This window comes from Rhinatrema bivittatum, chromosome 15 (assembly GCF_901001135.1).
Source record: "Rhinatrema bivittatum chromosome 15, aRhiBiv1.1, whole genome shotgun sequence".
NCBI lineage: Eukaryota > Metazoa > Chordata > Amphibia > Gymnophiona > Rhinatrematidae > Rhinatrema > Rhinatrema bivittatum.
In genome coordinates, this window is record NC_042629.1 from 24,647,235 (window position 1) to 24,670,357 (window position 23,123).

General features: G+C 43.6%; 1 protein-coding gene across 1 annotated transcript in view; it reads right to left on the reverse strand.

The window, feature by feature from the left end:
• The window catches only part of TMPRSS7 (transmembrane serine protease 7), a 75,382-nt gene extending 52,610 nt beyond the window's left edge, over positions 1-22,772 (reverse strand). Inside the window, exons 1-12 of the mRNA XM_029579200.1 lie at positions 22,705-22,772; positions 21,744-21,937; positions 14,888-15,110; positions 12,118-12,251; positions 11,138-11,250; positions 10,044-10,150; positions 7,768-7,904; positions 5,908-6,015; positions 4,094-4,204; positions 2,719-2,835; positions 2,321-2,492; positions 1,009-1,274 (exon numbers count right to left, since the gene is read on the reverse strand). Of these exons, the coding sequence (XP_029435060.1) occupies positions 1,009-1,274; positions 2,321-2,492; positions 2,719-2,835; positions 4,094-4,204; positions 5,908-6,015; positions 7,768-7,904; positions 10,044-10,150; positions 11,138-11,250; positions 12,118-12,251; positions 14,888-15,110; positions 21,744-21,937; positions 22,705-22,772 (1,750 nt within the window). The remainder of the gene's footprint in view (positions 1-1,008; positions 1,275-2,320; positions 2,493-2,718; positions 2,836-4,093; positions 4,205-5,907; positions 6,016-7,767; positions 7,905-10,043; positions 10,151-11,137; positions 11,251-12,117; positions 12,252-14,887; positions 15,111-21,743; positions 21,938-22,704) is intronic.
• Positions 22,773-23,123: the final 351 nt, after the last annotated feature.

The following is a 23,123-nucleotide window of genomic DNA, read 5'->3' on the forward strand; positions in this document are numbered from 1 at the left end:
GCAGTGCCTCTTGGAACCGGTAGCCATGTCTGCTTGTCGGGCATGCTCTTAGAGGGGGTGTTTTTTGGGTGACTCACTGCAGTGTATTTCATTGGGTCTGTAAGTTGTTGAATTGGCATGTCACTGATGGTCCTCCCCAAAGAAATGTAAACTCTAACTCATCCTGAGGGAGGTAATGCCATGAGGAAAGCTTCAGAAAGGAGAAGCCAACATCAGAGAAAGGACATTTTTAAGACAGTTTAAATAATTAAGCCCTCATTGTGAGCATCTAGATCAATTGTCATGGCATCGAAAGTTCTATTGTGGCTAAGTTTAAGGAATACTACTCAAAAACAACGTCCCAAAGTGAGTGAGTGGAAGACAGAATATAACAAAAATAATCCACCTCAACCAGAAAGAGATAATGATGATTATTAAAAGTGTGCTAGATTTTCGGTTTTGATGCCATGATACCTGAATAAAAATTATTGATATAAATGTACCCTGAAGAAGAACCCCGGTTTGAAACACGGACCCGTGTCGGTTGGTTTTGAAGAAGGAGGGCGCCTTTTAAGAAGATCAACAGCTTATGTTGGCGTTTTTGACAAGAATTGATTACTTATAAGCTAAGTGTTGACTTACTCTTCAGTTTGATAGTACAAGTAATTCTATTTGCAAATCAAAAATTAAAAATGTGTGGGACACTGTGTGTATTCTGAACACTGGGACATTTGTTGGAGACCAATGATTATACATAAGGCGGAAAAATATGTAAATGTTTGAAAGCATTTCCCTGATGACACCTAGGTTGAAGGTCTAACACACTTTTAATAATAATTATCATTATTTCTTTATGGTTGAGGTGGATTATTTTTGTTATGTTATAAATTTAAGGAATATACATATTTAATGACCAGCTTATTGATAATTTACTCACCACAAAGACATGCCAATGGACAGGATTTTACTGTGTCTGCTGTGACACATTTAGCATGCAAAGATAATTCCTTATCTGCATTGCTCTCTCACCTGCTTCTAGCTTGCGTCCCCAACCTGTCACCCAGCATTTGGTGCCACTTGATACTTTCTGGGCTGCTGGAGGGATACAGATTGGCTGAATAAAGTGCCTCATCGTGTCTGCCCAGGAACTGCTGAGTTGGAGCAGTGCAATGTCATAGTCAAAATTCTTGTTATAGTGCTCATGGGCAATGATTCTTCTAATGGAGGTGACAAACTTGGCTTTTCCTTGTTCATGCATTCCTAAATGAGCAGTCCAGAGTCTTGGATCAGACAACCTGAATGAAAACACAACAGCAAGACTGGATTAAAGATTGTCCCACTGAAAATAATCTATAACTGGGGTTCTCAACCCAGTCCTCCAGGTTTTCAGGATATCTACGATGAATATGCATGAGAGATGTGTCCCGAGGACTGGGTTGAGAACCCTTGGTCAATGAGATCCTCAGGAGCTTCCCCATTAGACATCAGAACCTCAGAGTTTTCAAAGCACCATGATAGGTTAAAGACTTCCTTTTGTATAAGAACCCAACAATGTATGTCCACAATTTGTTCCCACTAATTTTCTTCCACCCTTCTTTCTCCCCTCCCACTTTTAGAAAGAGATTGCAGTTTTATACAGTAGAATTCATCTGGATTTGTCATGCTTTGTTGTTGGAATCTCTGCTCCATGCCTCGGTAAATAAAAGATGTTCTGTTAAACTTACATTCCTCCGCCCTCAAATAAAAGTTTAACCCAAAGCAGTTTATAACAAACAAAGTAATCAAATACCTCATTCTAATAGTATGATACATCAATAAAATGCAATAATACACCGTACATTAACTCAGACCTCCCCACATTTATCTTCTGTGCATTCATTGTGGACATCCTTAAAGCCAGACTGCCTGGGTCTGCCTTGAGGACCAAGGCCATTGCATCCATAATATGTTATTTATTTATTTATTTATTTATTTATTTAATGTTTTTTGTTATACCGAGTTTCATGACAGGCATCACATCAACCCGGTTTACAATTAACAAAGTGTGAAAGCATAACGTAGCGTAATAAACAATATTCTCAATAAGAACCTTGAACTTTTAAATACAGGGAATCAGAAAAAGGATGTGAGAAAGTTACAATAAAACGGGGAAAAATTAACTTGGAACTGGAAGAGGGGAGAGAAAGAACAGAGCAATATTCTGAATGTGCATCCATAATATATTAGGGCTACTGAAGGAACAAGCCAGCACAGGAAACATTGTCGCACTAAGACCTTACATCCCAAAGCACTGTTCAACCTGAATTTGAAAGGAACTCATCGAGGTACCCTCACTACTTACTTGTCCCCTTGAAAACAGTGGGCAGCAGAGAGTAGCCATTCCTTTGACAAAACCGAGGCACCACAATAGGCTGATCCAGCATAATGGAGGCTGACTTGCCACGGCCATTCACCTTCTTCGGCATCAGATCCACCGATTATCCGGTTCCGGGGGATGGCCTTCATGCCGCAGCCTTGAGCAAAAGGCAAAGGGAGGAGCAGAGAGCATTCATACAGACTGCTGTCTTTTCTTCAAATAAAACAGAATGCTACTGCAGCCGGACAATGAATGTCCCCATGAAAGCGGCGATGGTCACTCTGTCTGAGCTGGCTCACAGTCAAATAGCTCCAGACAGAAGGACATTTCTGTAGCTTTTAGAAAGAAAGGATAGGTAGGTAGGCAGAGGGAGAAAAACTTACTGCAGCTTCTTTCATCACTCCCATCAGGACAATCTACCAGCGCATCACACTTAGCGTTTTTCTTTCTAATACAAGTGCTGCTGCTGCACCGGAATGAATTGTTCTTGCATGGAACACCTTGGAAAAGGAGAAGACAGATTTCTAAGAGTTTACTCCATGACATTTGTATGAGGAAAAATAACAGAGCGCACAAATTTAGCATGAAAAGTTTTTGTCGAGCTTCCGAGGTACGGTAATTCCTGGCTAGAAATGCAAACTTCAGAGCTGATGTAGGCCACGGCGGCCTGAGGTGAGTGCCATTTTCAAAACAGTGTGTGCAGAGGAGATCAATGCCACAGGTACTTTCACCCAGGCAAAATGCAGGCAGGCTTAGGCGTAGGGATTAGGTCGGGAGACACTGCTGCTTGTAGGTTTGCATTTTCCAAACTCTGCGCATGGTTTTCCAGGGATAAAAGTGCCCAGGTGCAAATCCGTGTGGGTACGTTTCTTTCCCCCAGGGAAAGCATGCTTGTACTTTCCTTTTGAGAAATGCTGTGAAATTTGCTGGTAAAAGCACCGGTGGACTTTGCAACCATGAGGGCAGCGCTGAAAATCGCACCACTGATGTCACAGGTCCACTGATAGTCACAAAAAAAGAGACAGTCCAAAAAGTCTGAAAGAAGAGACACTAGTTTAAATAAGAGGCCTGTCGGTGATTGAGAAAGTTCAAAAATCATCCAATCTACTCAATCATTCACCTCAAAAGTGTGTGTGTGTGTGTACGTGAACTAACCCAAGAAGACTTTTTTTATTGTCTCGCTTTTGTGATTGTTTGTTTGCTGTGAGACAACCATTTTCACTTTGCTTGTTTACAATAGGTATCCTTATTACATACAGGTGACTGTCATCATCTCTTTGGACAATCTGAGCTAATACAAGCATCCACAGTTATCTAATCCACCTTTCCGGACAGAGGCTGTACCTTTAATTGCACCCTCTGGTTCATGATTTACATTGAACTTTCCCTCCAAACTTGTTTCATTTTAACTGTTCTTATAATACAACCAGTCTCATGGAAAAAATAATAATAATAATAACAGACAAAGATAATATGACAGTATGAAGTAAACTGTCAAGTCAGGGAATTCTCTTAGGATGCCCCCACTGGCCAAAGGAATTGCTTTGCAACCCAGCCATAGCCTTGGCATATCATGAGCAATGGCTCTGAGCGCTACAGCCAAGGTCAAGGAATTCTCTGGACACCATAGAGGCAAGGACCAGGGCCCAATACCAATCAAACAAGAAGGAAATGTTCTTCCACCTCATGAAAGCTTTACACTACGTTATTGCATGGTCTTCCTCGCCTGCAAACACACAATCTGTTCACAGTTCTTACTCTTACTGCAGTTTTGCTCATCTCGGCCGTCTTCGCAGTCATTCACTCCATTGCAGATAAATGAATCGTGCTGCTTGGAGAAGCTGGCATTGCAGTCTTTCTGGGGAATAGCTAAAATTGAAAGCAATGATGATTAAAGGGAAAAAAAACCCCCCAAACATTTGTATTGGCAGGGTTTCCGTTTCTTAATACTAAAGTCGGTTACAACACAGTCCTTGTGTAACTTAAACCCATGGGAGGTTAAAATACATTTGGGTTTAATCATCTGACTTTTTGAACCCATGCTTAAGGCAAGTTACAATTCCAGTGCCCTAGGTAGGTTTCTGCCTCAGAGGGCTTACAATCTAATTCACGAAGGCTTTCCTCTCATTCTGTGTCTATGGGGCAAATGCTAAGTAAATGAGGCCCTGGAGGGTGAAGTGATTTGCTCAAGGTCACAAGGAGAAGTGGCTGTGAATCCTGGTTTCCCTGGATCTCGGTAAGGATGTGCACGGAAAAGCATGGGAGTAACATGCACAGTGCAGCAGATACTGGCATAAGCTTGCTGGGTGGATCGTCTGCCATCATTTCTATGTTTCTAAGCTCATTTGTGGGGAAAGTGCACAGGGGAAGACAAAACGCAGCATTGTTCTCATGGGTCGCTTCTCGTTATTCAGATTTAAAATGTCTATGACCGGAAACTTCTTTTTTTTTTATTTCTTTTTTGTTTGGGGTTCATGCAAAACATTAACCTCACAGCATAAAGTTTCTGTTGACATGCATGTAAGAAAAAAACCCCCCAAAAACGACCCCTGCTGGTTTATCTGCCTGCAGAAACCTTAGGAAAAGGATGAAATGTACCCAGACCTTCAGCTCCTAAGAGCTGAGTTACTACGGTAATGCAGGGCAGTCGTTAGTCAGCAGCATTTCTCTGGCTCTTGCTGGCCTTGGCAGTGTTACAGGCTGGGGGGTTACAGATATTCCTCAGTAGCTCCTCCAGATATTACCCTACAAACAGGCTTTTGTTCCGCTCTTTTCCTCAGCAGACACACGGTGCTCGTGTGCATCGAATGGAAATGCGTCCCGTCCTCCTATAGCTCTTCCCCCACCTCTCTGAACCAGGCCTGACAGCTTCTCAGGCTGATGCCCCTAAACTCAGGATACCATGGATCAAATTGTAAAGGCGCCATCTGTAAGCGTCCTGTGTGCTTTACAGGGCTGGGGGAGGGGCACAGGAGGGTGTCAATTCCCACCCATTGTGGGGCAACAAGGTCTAAAGAAGGATTTTTTTCATTTCAAACCACAGAGCATTTTGGGAACTGCATTTTAAACTGAGGGCCTACTAAGTGTGAGTGAGGACAGGTGGTTTGTCACTTCCGAAACTCTGGAAATAATTTCAGGTATATTTCTACCACTTCCGTATAGACCCTAGGGTTTAAAATGTAGCCTTGTTCAGCTTTTTCTAACACATAACCTTCCTCCCCCCCCCCCCCCCCCCCCCCCCCTCAACTCCCCAACAAGTTCCCCTATTTCCGACCTCCCACCCCCTCCTATACCAACCCTTGGAGAATAATGAAGCTTTAGGGGGGGCCAACAATACCATGGCTTAGCCTGGTCCCCCCCTCCCCCCAATACTACCCCCCTCGGACTCCTATTAACACCAAAGCCTCTTAAGAAACTCAAGAGGAGATCGAAACATTTGCTTTGAGGAGTTGGGCCTGTGCTGGGAAGAAAATGGCATCACCGATATAAATGCTTTCATTTGGATCCAAACTTTCATCTGCTTAATGGCAAAGTAAAAACAAGTATGTGGGCATAAAGCCATGGATACAAACCGCAGAAAAGTTCATCGCTCCCGTCGAAGCAGTCGTCCACTCCATCGCAGTGCTGAGCCTGCTGAATGCACAGCCCCGAGGTGCACTGATAGTGCCCTGCAGGACAGGCTGAGACAAAGACAACACCGCATTAACTGGACCCAAAATCCCCATTATCATATATATATATATATATATATATATATATATATTCTTCAAAATAACAATGCATGTCTTTTGGGGCACATGCGTTCAAAAATTCTGATTCTTTTCCCAGCGAATTGATCTTCCTATTGTTATTTGTGACTGCGTTTGCTAAATCCCATTGATACACAAGGGTGGTGCTGGGCATTCAGGCATCACCACCTTTGGTCCTCTGTTCATCCTAGCTTACAGTCATTATTATTTACTGGCAATGGGAAAATGGAAAAGCAGCCTCGTTGGACTGTACGTCAGTAGCAGAGGACAAATGCTGAAAACCTTCTTAGTAAGAATTCGGACTCCTCTTTTTATAAAGAACCTCTCCCGCTCTTTTCTCCATGCCACAATTCTTTTTAAAAGTGAGCTTAGCAAGAGACCAAAATGCCAGAAGGTGTAGTCATTGTAGGCCACGCATCCAGTCCACGGAAGGACCCGTGATCAGTGTTCCTTTAGCTCCCTTCTCCTGATTTCGTTGCCGCTCTAAACATTAGGAGGGCAACTTTCAAAACACAAATTGGCAATCTAAACATGATCTTTCCTGAACGTGGCTGAAACTGTGTGCTGTGTGCCACAACATATAAAAACTTTGAGACAACACTCGAGGAGTCAGTGGCGGAGCCATTCTCGGGGTGGTGGTTTAGTTCTGGGCCGGAAAACAGCACACGTGGATTACATTTTTTCAACGCTACGTATGCTATTTTTCATGGAAAAAAAATAGTGCTCCCCGCAATAAAACAGGTCCAAATGTCCCTGTACCTGCAACAGATTTGAAAAGGAAAATGCATGCGTGAGAACTGTTGCAATGCCCGTGGATAAACATTACCCGTGGACTTTGCCCCATCATGCAGGCAGTTAGAAAACTGCTCCATTTGGAGGGGGGAGAGCAATTTTCCAAGTCACTTAGGCCTGGCTACAAAATTATCCTCCCCTGCACAGCCAGAAGTGGATGTGGGCTTTCAGAGCACACAGACTTTTATCTGTTCTGAGGGACATGTTTAAGATGGAGGAGGAAGACAGCATATGTACACATCGGATTGTCAAATGCACCTGTGCTCTTTGACCCCTGACTGGCCATCTACACAAACAGCAGCTGTAAAGCAGAGGGACGCTTTGTGTGTGCATACTTTACGCTGGCTCATTTTCACTTGGATAGTTTAGCTTTGAAATTTAGCAATAAAGGCACGGCCTAAAGAGTGCATGACTCAGAGCAGTACCACCTCTCATAGTGTCTGACCTATGGCTGACCTTGAATACCTCCTTATCTGGGGCTCCAATACGGTTCCTGAGGAGTGCGCGACAGTTTGATAAGCCCCTCAGCAACAAACCTTGGGCCTGATTTGCTAAGGCTTTTCTCCCATTCTGTGTATATGGGAAAAATGCTGAGTAAATGAGGCCCTTTAATTGGAACACACTAAAGTCATCCCGCAAAATAAGCCTTGCATAGTAATTTTTTTTTTTAATAGCAGTCACTTTGTGCTATAACAAACCACCTTTTATAGCAAACAGATTTGTTGAGTAGCAGCCCATACGCAGTAAAAAAGAGCCCCTTAGTTCCCACTGCCAAGAACGTTTTAGGTACAATTTTTTTCAGGCATTATATTTCATCTATCCATCTGCAATGAAGGCTGGAACAAGCCCAGGTACAGAAACAAAATCAAAGTGCGATTATAAAGCTCTTACGCAGGCTGATGTTGTAAGTGCCGTACTCGGCAAGCAGTGGTTCCAGGGAGAGCTTGGAGCTACAGTGGAACTCAACGTGCACAATGGAGCTTCCAATCCGGAAAACAGTTTGATGATCAATGTAATAACCACAGTACCTGAGAAGACCAAAATACAGATTAGGACCTCTTCAGACATTTATTTTCCTTCTTGTTGTTGGGTTTGTGGGATCTGGCCATTTCCTCCTGCTCCATGGGGCTTCTGGCTCCATCGATCCAGTACCATATGCCTTAGTTTGCAACCACCTGGAGATTCCTGCCCCCGTCACTCCCACCTCACTCAGGTCAGTTTTTGCAGTGACAGTCCTTAGCCGGGGGGGGGGGGGGGGGGGGGGTGTCACATCCCGGGATTCTCCAGAACCCTGCAAACATGAGCCCAAAATCTGACCACTAGGAATTACTATTGTACAATGACTCCCTTACCCTATTCCCCTGGGTTTGTGAATATTTGCCTCAGCAGTATCCCCAGCCCCGACCAACCCGGGAAACCAATGACCTGAACTAAGAATCAAACCCAGGTCCTCCACGTGGGGGGGTGCAGCCAGCCCCTTGTTTATGTATTTGAAAGCCTCTTTATACAGACTCGGGTCTCCTTGTTGGGAAGGAGACCATTTCTTATACAGCCAAAAATGTAGGGGCATATTAGACATTATGAGGTTGGCATTCAAAAAAAGTACAACACACGCAGACTATGAGGAACTGCAGAAGGACCTAGCCAGATTGGAGAATGGTCATCTAAATGGCAGATGAGATTTAATGCAGATAAGTGCAAAGTGATGCACACCAGGAAAAATAATCCCAATTAGAAATATACAATGCTAGGTTCTGTATTAGGACTCAATATCCAGGAAAAGGTCAACATTACTTGCACTCATCTTTATGCCCAAAAAAAAAAAAATATGCATATATATATATATATATTATATGTTCCATATAAATCCTCTTGGTCTGAGACACTCTCCACCATAGCTCTGTATATAAAAACGATTGATAAATGGCTATCACATAATCATCTTAAATTGAATCCCAATAAAACCGAAATTGTATTTCTGTCCTCAATTGCAAATCCTTCAAATGGTCCACGTCACACACTTGTTGTTAAATGGTGCTCCCATACCCATTCTCTCCCAAGCTCGAAACTTAGGTGTTTTACTTTACTCAGATCTGTCTTTATCACAACACATTTCCCTAACTGACAAAATTCCTTTTTTAAATTGCATACGCTCAAGCGCCTATGTCCGCTCCTCTTTTTCTGCGACTTCCGTTTGGTTCTCCAATCCTTAATCTTCTCCAGTCTTGATTACTGTAACGCACTTTACCTAGGTCTCCCAGACTCTGCAATCCACCCTTTACAACTTATACAAAATTCAGCTGCTCGTATCTTGCTTGGTTCACCCTCAAAAAGTCACATTACTCCAAGTCTATTTTCTCTACATTGGCTGCCCATTAAATTTAGAATCCTTTATACGATACTATCTATTGTTCATTCTCTATTACATAACCCGACCTCAATCTGGCTTTGTTCCATTCTTCGGATTTACAAACCACCTAGGCATTTAGGATCGCTAAACAAAAATTTACTAGATGTCCCTTCCATATGTTTGGCAAGATTAGACATCACTAGGAGAAGGGCTTTCTCAGTTGCAGGTCCACTGTTATGGAACTCCTTACCGACCATGCTTCATCAAATTTCAAATTCCAAGGAATTCAAAAAAATCACTAAAAACATACCTATTTTCAAAAGCTTTTGCCACTTCCCACACAGAACACATTTAATCCTTCCACTTCAATGCTTAGTTATTACCAGGACTTACCCATTCTTTGCATTTCTTCCTTTTTGATTTCTATTTTTACTTCTTAATTTTAACCTAGCCTAGTTAATTTTATGTATGTAATTCTTCTTTGTTCATCATTTTATTTTATTTTTATTGTAAATCGCTTTGTTCAATACTTTTATTGTAAAAACGGTAAATAAATAATTTCAAATAAATAAATAAATATTTCAAATCCTTTGTACTCTTGTATCTTGGCTCCTGAATTTTAGATGACTCTTTGGGATTCCCTCTTCCTTGGTTACTGGTATACGTTGGGTCTTATGAAGTGCCATAGTTGGGTATTTGCATTACATCTCATGCTAGCGAGCACGTGCCTGTCATTGACAGTGGTGGGCCATGCAGTCTGCCCTCAGTAGCTGCACACTGCTTGATGGTGTCTTTAACATCTGCAATGCATACTTACATCTGTTCATTGATCTTCCACCAGCCATGATCACAGCCATTTATGCTCTTTGCAGTTATCACATAGTTTGGAAATTTCAGTGCGATACCCAGGCGAGGATGATGAGTCTGATGGGAACAGGTTAAGACAAGTACATGCAGTTAATCTACTTATGCTTTAAGTGAGCTCACTATAGCAAAAATGCATTTTCAACTTAACTCACAGCTCCTGTGTTGTTCAGTCGAAAGCGACTGCACCTCCTCATAAAAAGACCTCATATAAGATAAGAAATGGCTTCTTTTTAAGCTATCATCGGGGTTCAAGGATGGGCAAAGCACAGGCCGGGGAGGGGTTTGCTTGTCAAGTGCACTCATTCAAAGGGGAAGGAAACAAGCTAACTACAGCAGCCATGTAAGTTCGATAAACCTTCCTGCACTTCACGAGTTGCTACTCTCCGGATCTGCATCATTATCTGCCTAATACCTGAAGGTTTTGCACACTGAGTTTTACAATTTAAAGAAATGCTCCACCCTTCTACAAAACTGTTATTTATCTCCACATTAAAGCTGATTTCTTCTTCCCTTCAACTCGTTTGGATGTGCTGAGCAGTGTTTCATTATATTGCAAACACAAAGCTGCCTGCTGCTTTAAGGGAGGGTTTAATGTTTGGTAGGTCAGTCAAGCCAGTTCTTATCCGCTCCTTAAGAGCAACACCTGGACGACTGCATGTCAGACCCGTTATTTTTCCCTTTCAAACAAAAATAGTGGTATAAAGGAACATTATATAGACCATTCAATGTATGCACTTCCTTTCAACTGGAGAAAGCACCTTACAATTTGTTAATATCAAGATCCTCAGAAGTGTGGAAATAAAGATTAACAAATAGCAAAACTAAAATGATACCTTTTTTAAAGGAAGAAATGTTTTTCTTGGTTATCTGAACGGATGAAGGGGCCGGAGCTCCCAAAAGCTTAGTCAAGAAATATACATTTAACCCAATTAAAAAAAAAAATACTATTGCCTGGTATTTTGGTTGGTTGACTTTCCATTCCCGTGCACGGGTGATCACACTGCTCTATCCTGGATGCTTCAAATAAAAATAAGGAAGAGTTACCTGGAAGCTCCAGGTGCAAACACATTTCAGAGGAGAATAACTGGGGTAGTGAGGGCTGAGGATTCTCCCTTCAAACTCCATTCCCGCTTTTGTTGATATAGCGCCTCCACACTCTGACGAAAGGAAGCGGAATATACTACAGTAAATTCAAATTGTAATTGCTTTTGGCAGGGTTTTGTTAAGCTCTACTATCCAAAGATTTCGAGGCTCTTCATCACTTGCACTGTGGGATTTTATTGAAATAGAGGTCAGGTGAATTCAGGGGCTTTTCTCAAGCTGTGTCTACAAGAAAGCTTGAAATAATCAGAGGTCAAAATCGTTCTCATGACTATGAACAAGTTTATTAAATAAGAAGAGGACATAGTTCAGCCTCCCTGAAGTGCCTGCGTTGGTCGTGGGGATTTTGGGGGGTTTTCTTTACCCCGCATCATGAAATCCGCACGTATACGTCCACTGGCCCTCCCTAACCCTACTCCCCTGCCCAGTATCGCTCCTTTACCCTACGAGGAAAAGTACCCAAGCTGTTGACAATGCCAAGGACGTCTTCCCCCACTCCCAACCCCCTGCAGAAAAGGGGGGAGGGGAGCAGTTTTCTTATTAATAACGTCAATTGTAAAGCCTGTTGCTAAGTTATTGTTAAATGTAACCGCGGTGATGTATATCTATACGTACTGCGGTATATAAAAATCTATAAATAAATAAATAAAGACAGAGAGCTTTCCTTTTCAAATATTGATAACCCCCCCCCCCCCCCCCCCCCCGAGGGCAATTTTGAGAATGCACATGGAATTCCCTTTGAAAATTCAGACCGACGGGGGAAGTGGCTACTTCATAGCCATTTCTTGTACACCTGCTTTCAAAGTTGCCCACTTTCCCCTCCCCTGACCTAACTCCACCCCATTTTTCCACTCCCCCACTGATTAAAGTATGCACGACCTACATCCATAGTCAATGACCAGCTTTGACCTCGGTGCACTTACTTTCTTGTGGAATAGCTTCAAAATACCCATGTAATTTTGGCAGCGTTTTGATCTGGGCTGATTTCAGTGATAGGAGCATGACGTTGTTGGTGGAGACAAACGACATTAGTGACTCGTTGAAGGGTTCGCAAATTCTGGAGGGAGAAAAAAAAAAAAAAGAGAGAGATAGGCAGCCATTAACTCCTGGAGCAAGACTCTGTGACTCAGGGTTTTTAATGAAAATTCTAAGGCCTCTATCTGTAATGATATCTCCTGGAACACAAGGCTCGAAAAGCCCCATAACTCTGTCTATTATCAGCAAGGTGAGAACCAGATATTTATAATGACGACAAACAATATTGTCATATATACTGTATCTGCATGAGGAGTGGATCTGGGAAGTGCGGTAGACATAGACAATGCCTGTCTGAACTTCTTTAAGGCATTTGACACTGTTTCATAGAGAAGACTTGTAAGGAAGCAAGCTGGATGGCATGGGTGTAGAGCAAAAAGTTGCTAATTGGATGAGGAACTGGTTGAGTAGCAGGACACAGTGAGTGATGGTCACCGGAGTCCACTGTAGAGAAGGTAATGTGACTACTTAGGGTACCCCTGGCCTTGGTGTTAAGATTGGTTCTTTTCAATATCTTTGCTAGCAACATTGCAGAGGGATTTGAGGGAAGAATATGCATTGTTTGCATAAAAATTTGTAACATAGTAGACATGCCTGAAAGAGAAAAAAATGAAATCATGGTCAAGGACTTGGAAAATGAACTTGAGTGCTAAAAAGTATAAAATCGCACATTTGGGGTGCAAACTGTAACTAGCTACATATCATCTAGAGCAAGAACTGGAAACTTTTAAGAAAGATCTGGAAGTAATTATTTCAGATGATCTCAAGTTAGCCAACGAAAGTAGTAAAGCAACAGGGAAAGCTAAGTGTGTGCTCTGTTGCATAAATCGAGCTACTGTTATCAATAGCAGGAAAGAGGAACTAATGTTGCCTTTGTAAAGTCACTTATGAGGCCCTCACCTTGAGTACCCTGTTCAGCTCTGGGAGCCGCACCTTTGTAAGAACAGCAGTTCAGAGAAGGGTTAGAAAAATGATAACCGACCAGCAGAGATAGGAGAAAGCAGTACTGAGACAGAACCCAAGCATGCTTGAGACAGATAATCAGGTCAGTGGACCGAGGAGACCAGATGTTCGGATAACAGCCTCTCTAGTTTGGGTAGCTTGGTGGGTGGGGTTGTGGAGGGTGGATGTTGGATTTGGCATGGGATCTTGCATGCTCATTTCCCCAGGATAGTAAAGAACCAAGAAGGAAAACAAAAAATCGACTTGGATAAGGAATAGTCTTGTGAAGGTGGTGAAGCTTCTGCAGCTGGCAGCTGGGATGTACACCCTTGCAGAGGAAGAACCGGGCAGGGCGGATGCTGTGATTGCCCTCATGGACTACATTCCGGCCAGCCACAGATAAAATAATTAACCCTCTGCTCACTCACAGCAGTAGTAAAAGGGCGTTTTGGGTTTTTTTGTTCTCAGCAAAGTTGTGGGGGGTACAAATCCAATCAGTGGGTCAATCCATCTGCCCACCATTCAAAGTCTTGGCTTTGATGACCATCCTTAGGAACACAAAACACCTTCCTGTACTGGGTATTTTCAGGTTAGGCATTTTGTGCTGATGTTGCAATATAATTGTTTTATTTTGATGCTGTTTGTATTATATTTTGTATCTGTTTTTTCTTCTTCTTTTCTTTTGGACACCACCTTGATTTATGTTGAAAAGCAATCTAATAAGCAAATAAACTAAACTAACCTGGCGTCTTTTCCTTCCACTGCATCTCTGCTCACAAAATGCTGCTTCAGTTTAGGGCAATACGTCAGCGTACAAGAGGGGCACCTCATTCCCATTTTGGAAGTGAAAATAGTTTAAAATACAGAGCAGGTGCTGAAAGACTCTCCTCCTTCCCTCTTAGATTAGTGCAACACAAAACCTCCTCCCCTCTCCCCCGTTAGGCTGCTCGTGCACCTCCCAGCACAGCTACTTAAGCATCCCTCCGGCACCCTAATCTGATCGGCTCGCTAACGGGCCCGGAGGCTGAAAAGCTTTTACTTGTCTCCGTGAAATGCTGAACCCACAAAGGGCAAGTTGTTCACAGTGTCCCAAAACGAGCTCAGTGCTCCCCCCCCCCCCCCCCCATCCTCTGATTACAGGATGCGACAAACTTAAGATTCCCTTTCATTTTGCATTACTTTGAAACAGGTTCTCTTCTCTTGCTTTCCACCGTAGCATTTCACGAGATTCGAATTATTAAAACAAAAACAAATCCCAAAACATTCCACTGACTCCCACCTTCTGATCACCCGAACACATTAAACACCCTTCCCTCCCTTCACCTCTATCACTGGAATGCATTCTACGATTCATTTAAACTTTCTCGCAATTATTATCGGTTGCTCATTTCATTTTTGGATCTCAGGAAGAGACTGGCAATGCCTGAAAGCTAGTCAGTTGGTCCAATACAAAAAATATTGCCTTATATTATTTTTTTGTGTGTGTTTACCTTTATTTTCCTGCATTCTAATGGACTAACATGGCAACAACACTAATTATAAATAAAACAAAAAATCTAGTCTCTATGCCATATAGATTTTCTTAGTTCTGCTCTATTAATTAGAAATGGAAGGGTATGAGGAGGAAGAATTGTATGCATGGGTTTTGGCCAGCACCCATACAGCTAAAAACATGAAAACCGCAGAATCGCTTCGCGCCTATGTGAGCCCACATACCGGTACAGAACCAGGCTCTTTATGGGCATCAGCGAGTCATAAAGGGTGAGCGAGTCTGTGATGCAGTTATCCGCCGTGATCTTGACGGATACCAGGGTGAGGCGAAGGACGTAGCCCAGTGCAGCGATCATTTTAACATGGCAGACACCCAAGCTTGCAGACACATCCAGGGGAAATCGCTGACCCGGCTGATCGGCGTGCAGGTCGTAGACGCAGCTCAAATCTGTGGAGCAACAAGAAGAAAGAATATTTGTTATGGCACGTGGCATGTTAAAGAAGAGCGAATAGCGGGACGATGCGAGGCGCACAGTTCTGGCAAGGAGCAGCAATCGAAATAAAACCTTTGCCGGGGTTGCCTCTCTGCACCCAGGAATTGAATGCACTGCATAATCTGTGTTTGGTTTATTATGGTGGACAGTTTGGATCTTACATCTTTCGCCTCTTATCTCCAGGTTACATGCAGTTCACATCTTTTCCAAAAGGAGCAAAGAATACAGTCAAGCATTTGGGGTACTTGAGCACTGTTTTTGGTTTTGTTTTTTTTTTTGCAAAGTTTGAAATGTTATTACGGCATGTGCATGTTTCATGTTAGTAATGAGGCACTTATTGGAAAGTGCAGTTGCTTACCTGTATCAGGTGTTCTTCTAGGACAACAGGATGTTAGGCCTCACATGTGAGTGACATCATCAGATGGAGCCCGGCATGGAAAACGTTTGTCAAAGTTTATAAAAGCTTTGACCATCACACTGAGCATGCCCAGCATGCCGCTATCCACGTGAGGTTCCCCTTCAGTATCGTAACATACAAGGAAAAATTATGAGCGAAAAATAAAACAACAAACCGGAAGGAGAACTCAATTCTGTGGGGAAGTGGGCGGGATTCCTGAGGACTAACATCCTGCTGTCCTAGGAGAACGCATGTTACAGGTAAGCAACTGTGCTTTCTCCTAGGACAAGCAGGGTGGTAGTCCTCACATGTGGGTGAGTACAGAGCTCCAGACTGCCCCTTCCAACCAGAGAGACCAACAGCGGCCGAACAAGGTGCCAAAGGGCACAACCCAACTGCGGAGCTGTAGGTCAGCAGGGAACTGTCTGGCTCCCACAGAAGTACGGAGATTTGGGTTCAGGCCTGGAACAGGTTGCACAGGACGGACTGACCGAAAGCACTGTCCTGGCGCCCATCTTTATCCAAGCAATAATGAGCCGCAAACGTGTGAAGAAAACTCCAGGTTGAGGCATGGCAGATTTCAACGATGAGTATTGCATGTAAATGAGCCACCAACGTCGTCATAGCCCGCACAGAGTGAGCCTTTACTCTGCCAGCTAGCGGAAGGTCTGCCTGCGCATAGCAGAAGGCAAAATAATCCGCAAGCCAATTCGACAAGGTTTGTTTACCCACTGCAACTCCCAGCCTGTTTGGATCAAAGGACACAAAGAGCTGAGTGGCCTGTCTGTGGCTGGTGGTGCGATCTAGATAGAAAGCTAAGGCCCTTTTACAGTCCAGAGTATGAAGAGCCTATTCCTCCGAGTGGGAGTGAGGCCTCAGAAAGAAGGTGGGTAAAACAATAGACTGATCTGAAAATCAGTGACAACCTTGGGCAGAAACTTAGTATGTATACGCAGAACCACAGGATCACAGAGGAGGAGGAGGAGGAGGTCATTGAAGATGTCGTGGATGGGAACTGCCATGATTTCCTTTGGAGCATCGACAAACTGGAGCACTTCCAGCATTTTGTGCCACACATCCTCCTCCATGAGTAACTGAAAGGGGATGGCTTCAGCCATGGCCCTTACAAACCCTGCAAAGGACAGGTCCTCAGGGGATGACCGACGCCATTCTTCCGGTGGGGAGGGCTCTGAGAGGGGGTCATCCGAATATTCAGAGGACAACTTCATAGAATCATCTCCCCAAGGGTCGTAAGGCCCTTCCTCTTCACTAGGGCCTGTGTGACGTGGACAAGGCCCATGTGGGGCATCAACCCTGGGCTCCGATGGCCTCGAGGTTGCACAGGAACTGTGGGCATTGACTGTTCCCCTGGCATCGAGGGGACCGGCTATGGCAAATCATGGTCTTGGAATCATGGCATCACCCATCTCTTCCTCCTCAGAGGACCCAATGACGGGGATTGTTCCGGTGGAGGGCATCGGTGGCCATTGAGGAATTGAGGGTCCCTCGGACACTGGTTGCGTCGGTAGGGCACCTAAAAGGACGTCCAGATGCTCTAGCAGGAGTGCTAAAACTGATGGCGGGGACTCTGGCCCCAGTATGGGGACCGGTGGCACTGGAAACTCAATGCTCTGAAGCGCCTTGAGCACTGCGGACTGCACCCTGTGGTCCAACTCCTCCTGAAAGTCCAGTGTAGCCAGGACTGAGGGAGGGAGACAAGGCATCACCGGCACTTCCTTGTATCCCCAAGGAGGCAAGGTGCCTGGCACCGATATTGGTAGGGTACGCCCAGGACTACTGGGGACACCGGAGGATGGGGCCTCCGATGGTCAGTGTCACTTCGGTGGCGGTTCGGCAACCGCCATCGCCACACTGGAACCAGAGCCGTGCATCGACGGTGACCGGTGACGATGCTTACATGATCTCCCTCGGTGCTTGGACTGGTCTTTCCCCGGTGCCGAGGAAGCAGAGGATCCCGAAGTACAGGATAGTGGTGAGATCATCAAAGTTCCGTCACTGTCCCCGTGATCCTTTGAAAGACCAGGGAGAGGAATAACGAGGGGAAGCGTGTCAAGAGGCACCCTACGACCTCTCGGAGTCAAGGGATCCAAAGCAGGAGTAGAAGGAGCAGACTTGGGCACCCTGAAAAGTGTCTCCATCTTATCAAGATGCGCCCGATGGCCCTTGGGGTCATCTGGTCACACAGAGGGCACCCACTGACATTGTGTGAGACCCCCAGGCAGAGGATACAGACTTCATGCTTCATGATAGACATAATGGATCCATGATGGCCAAAAACCGGTTGACTCCATGAAAAAGTCCCGGTGTGCTGTTGATGACAGCAGCCACTGAGCGGTGAATAGTAGGGAATCGACCACAAAGTTGGAAAAAGGTGACAAACCTACCACACCGAGGTGGCACCAATCGCGAAGGGGAACTGACAAGGAAAAACCAGGGAAAAGACCCGATACTTGTCGAGAAAACATGAAAAGATAAGAGCTCCATGAACTGCAAGGCAACTGCACCGCGGAAAAGAAGAGACTGAAGGGGGACCTCGCGTGGATAGTAGCAGGCTGTGCATGCTAAGTGTACTGGTCAAAGCTTCTAGAAACTTTGACAAAAGTTTTCCGTGCCGGGCTCCATCGGATGATGTCACATACATGTGAGGACTAACATCCTGCTGTCCTAGGAGAAAAATAAGTCCATAAATGGCTGAGATAGGAATGTAATTCATGCCCTGCCCTGCCGATAGCACCATACACAAAATCCACTTTAAAAAGCCTCCCTCTTGATTTTTTTTTCCTGACTTACAGTTTTGGATTCCCATCTGTCCGAGTCTGATACAGTATTGGGCCTTTTTAAGTAAAGGAGTGGCCCAGTAGTTAGAGTGGTGGGCTCAGAACCAGGGAAGCCAGGGGTCAAATCCCACTGCCACTCTTGTGACCCTGAGCAAGTCACTTCACCCTCTGCTGTCTCATGTACAGATTTAGATTGTATCCCCTTAGGGAAATGACCTACCTATTCTACCTGAATTATAACTCAGATTTGGAAAGAGGAATAATTCAATTTATTTATCTACTGTGTAGCTATCTGTAACTTACAGAAGTTTTTAAATTATTAGTTTTATGAATATTCTGGTTCAATCTTATATTTATACTTAGTTACTGTTACAAGTGATGTAAAATATATTTTTATTTTCATTATGCTATGTATTTATTTTTATAATGTATTTTACTTTGTTACTGTTATGTGTTGCTCATTACCCTATGTCTCCTAGAACCTTGTTTTGTAAGAAGCTAAAAATGGCAGTAAATAAACTACAGTTTTCAAAAATTAAACCAATCTTTTCTTTACTGGAGTCTCAATCCCTTTATATGTGTTTTTTCGTTTCTATCTTATATCTTTTTTGACTAATATTTTACGGACCTTCATAACACCCACGGTATACGGACATTGCTGCTCCAACTTTAACTGCTATGGGGTCATCTTTAATCATTGGTCCAAACACAGTCCTTGCATTTCCATTTTTTCACTATCCATGCATTTACATTTCATTTTTTTTCTTTTTTCACTAAAAACGCTTTCTTTTAACTATTTATGAAAGCAAAATGCAGGGTACTTCCCTTGGATGAATATTGGATGCTCAAGCTCAAAACATTAGTTCACGAATCCAGTTCAACATAAGAACATAAGAAAATGCCATACTGGGTCAGACCAAGGGTCCATCAAGCCCAGCATCCTGTTTCCAACAGTGGCCAATCCAGGCCATAAGAACCTGGCAAGTACCCAAAAACTAAGTCTATTCCATGTTACCATTGCTAATGGCAGTGGCTATTCTCTAAGTGAACTTAATAGCAGGTAATGAACTTCTCCTCCAAGAACTTATCCAATCCTTTTTTAAACACAGCTATACTAACTGCACTAACCACATCCTCTGGCAACAAATTCCAGAGTTTAATTGTGCGTTGAGTAAAAAAGAATTTTCTCCGATTAGTTTTAAATGTGCCCCATGCTAACTTCATGGAGTGCCCCCTAGTCTTTCTATTATCCGAAAGAGTAAATAACCGATTCACATCTACCAGTTCTAGACCTCTCATGATTTTAAACACCTCTATCATATCCCCCCCTCAGCCGTCTCTTCTCCAAGCTGAAAAGTCCGCTTCTTCAGAAACGTCTCTGGTGTTATCATTTATTTTAGGGATTATTCTCCTTTACTCTCATGATTTTTTCTTCCGCGAGCGTTTGACTGTGCTCTCTCAGCTCTGGAGACGTTCCTGAAGAAGCAGAATGCGAAACGTAATCATGTCTAACTGAACTCTGGATTCGTGAACTAATGTTTTGAGCTTGAGCATCCAATATTCATCCAAGGGAAGTACCCTGCATTTTGCTTTCAAAAATAGTTAAAAGAAAGCGTTTTTAGTGAAAAAAGAAAAAAAATGAAATGTAAATGCATGGATAGTGAAAAAATGGAAATGCAAGGACTGTGTTTGGACCAATGATTAAAGATGACCCCATAGCGGTTAAAGTTGGGGCAGCAATGTCTGTATACCATGGGGTGTTATGAAGGTCCGTAAAATATTAGTCAAAAAGATATAAGATAGAAACGAAAAAACACATATAAAGGGATTGAGACTCCAGTAAAGAAAAGATTGGTTTAATTTTTGAAAACTATAGGTGTTAACGTCTTGTTTATTGAATGACATTTGGTCTCGTTAACTACGAGAGGAATTCACTTTGATAAAGTAAATAAACTATGTCATATTTTTAGGCCTGGTAGTCCCTCCTCCTTCTTCCAGCTTGATTAGAACCAGGGCTGGGTTTCTGGCGCCAGGAGCCTGGGCATTTGCCCCTCTCACTCTTCCTAGTCTGGTCGTTGCAGGAACGGTCCTGGGGTCAGACGTCAAGCCTCATGCACTCTAAAACCAACCACCTGGTGCCACACTCATCGATGACCACAACTCCCTGCCCCCCCTTGGGGGCTGTGAGCATTGCCTGCAGCATCCCCAGTCAACCCAGGGTCCCTCTGCATGGCAGTGCACAGCACCGAGTGACTGGGCCAGACGAACATCATTTCATCAACTGTGAAAATGCCTTTATGCTGTGGTGCAGCTGTTCACTTTCAGCTGCCTCCAAGGATATTGCTTAGGTTGGCTCTGTCAGTGCTGGGCTGGAAAATGTTTAGCATAGTGAAAGGTAAAAACCGTTCCCTGCATCAGTGGTGCCTCCATAATCTGCGAGCATAAGCCAGCTCTGACTTTATTACTGCAATGAGAAACAGGGCAATTCAAGTCCAGCAAAGATCTTCTCCAAACTGGGACAGGATCAAGATTAGAACGAAGATCTTCTTTGGATGGAAATCTAAATAGAATGGATTTATATGAATAGCAAATTTAATAAATATGCAAGAAGTAAAAGTACCTGTTCCAGTCGTGGAGGTGTAATCTGATCGAAGGCCAACTATATTTAAAAATGTAAAAAAAAAGGCAAAATTAAACCTTCTTATACTGTGTTGGGTGGTAATTTTAATAATCTGTGCTATTTGTACGAGGTATTTTGAATATGTGACTTCTGTCATGTGCAGGAATGATAGAGCTATTACAGTTTCACCTGGGAAAGGGAGTGGTTAAGTAGTTAGAGCAAAGGGCTGAGGATTCAAGGCCTGCTCATATACAGTGACATGCCCAGAGCATAGCCAGATGACTCAATCCCCATTGCATGCAGGGAGGGATAGTCCTGCTTTCTTAGCACTGCTCTACATGGAAATCCCCAACAATGCAATAGGATAAAACCAGTACTGGTTCTGTGTCTACCCTGCATATGGAGCTTCATGGTCACCTTAGGCTTCTGCTACTGCTGCCGCCTCTGGTACTGCTTTAGATTGTAAACTCTTTGGGGTAGAGATTAATTACAGCTGCATGTAATATGTTGGTATAAGGCATTACCATAAATGCCATTCTACATAGTCAAGCTTCCAGTGGCTTACCTAGGGCATAATTCAAACCTTGCACCTGGCTGAAAATGCTGGAGATTGCAGATAGAGGCTAGAGATTGGGAAGATAAGGACCTAGGTAATTAGGATGGATTCTCGTTGCTGATTGAGCCATTTGCATTTCCTTTCCTTGGTTATTCCTGCTGAACACTGGCTGTGGGACAGTTAGAAGACAATCAGGAGCATATGTAAGGCATTTACTGTTCATAACAATGGAGTCCATGTCCACGGCCAGGCTCTGAAGACTCCCCACGGACGTCCGGTTGAGAATGCTCGTCTGGATGGAGTCCTTCAGAATGGCACTGATGCAATCCTCGCAGAAAGCCTGTCCTTTACCCTGTGGCACCACGAACACAAGCCAGAAATGGACCAGGAGACCTCCGTTGTTGTTGCTACTGGAAAGCAAGAAAAAAACCAGGGCTTGCAATAACTGGACGGCCCAGCATCCACAAAGACTTTACTGTTAGCACCAGAAGTGGAAGCAGAGTCCGGGTGCTGCCTGCACACCTCCCTGACGACTTCACTAGAGCTTGGCTGTTGAAATGGGCCTGAGGTATACTGCCATCAGCTAGACCCTTGGGTCCTCGGCAGCCATCCCTGCATGCAGCTCACATGCCTACAGTCCGTCACACATGGAACTACCGCTGCAACATAGCAAGACCCGCCCTTGAAATAAAACCCAGATCTCTACATGTGGGGGCTTTTCTCCCCTACTGTGTCTATGGAATAAAGCTTAGTAACTCAGGCACTTGACAGGCTGCTTTGTTCCTTTGTGGAGGGCTTTGTTTTGCAACACTGGAGTCTCAGTTAGCTGTACAATGATGATATCTCTGGAATCTCACATGTACCTCAGGGTTCAAACAATTTCTCCAGTGTTTCTCAGCTAAGTGCTAAGCAGCGTGAGGGCCTTGCGCTTTCATAGACCTGAAGAATGCGCCAACACGTGATGGATCAACCAGCTCTAGAAGGGTCACTGTTTTGGATTACAGGACCTTGAAAGGTCATCTATACTTTTGGAGTTTCTATTTAAGATGCCTCTTTCCCATTGCTTTATACTTTGGAGGGGGAGACAGGAAGACAGGGCATGCACTGAGATGTAGAGGCAGAGATGTCCGTACCAGTGGTAAGGAAACATTGCAACAAAATCAAAACTATATTTTACCTGATATCAGACACAATGGACCTCTTATAGTATTTAGAGAAGGCTGAGGTTTTATAAACTTGGTTCATCTGGAAAAAATAAAATAAAAATCCAGCTTTAGATTCTTGAGCAGAGTGTAATTTGCTAATTTTATTCATATAATGCACTCTGTGGTTTCTGCCCAAACATTATTGTAGGCATGAGAGCTCTCAATAATTACCTCTCCCATATCAAAAAAGAAAGATGAGCCATTTATTTCTACTTTGTTTCTCAATCCTTATACTGGTTCCCTATTAAGTACAGAGCTCAATATAAAATCCTAACAATTGTCCATAATTCACTACAAAATAACAATGTTACATGGTTAAATGCTCCACTTCATCTTTACATCCCGAATAGAACATTGAGATCGGCAAACAAAGGTCTTCTGCAAACACCTA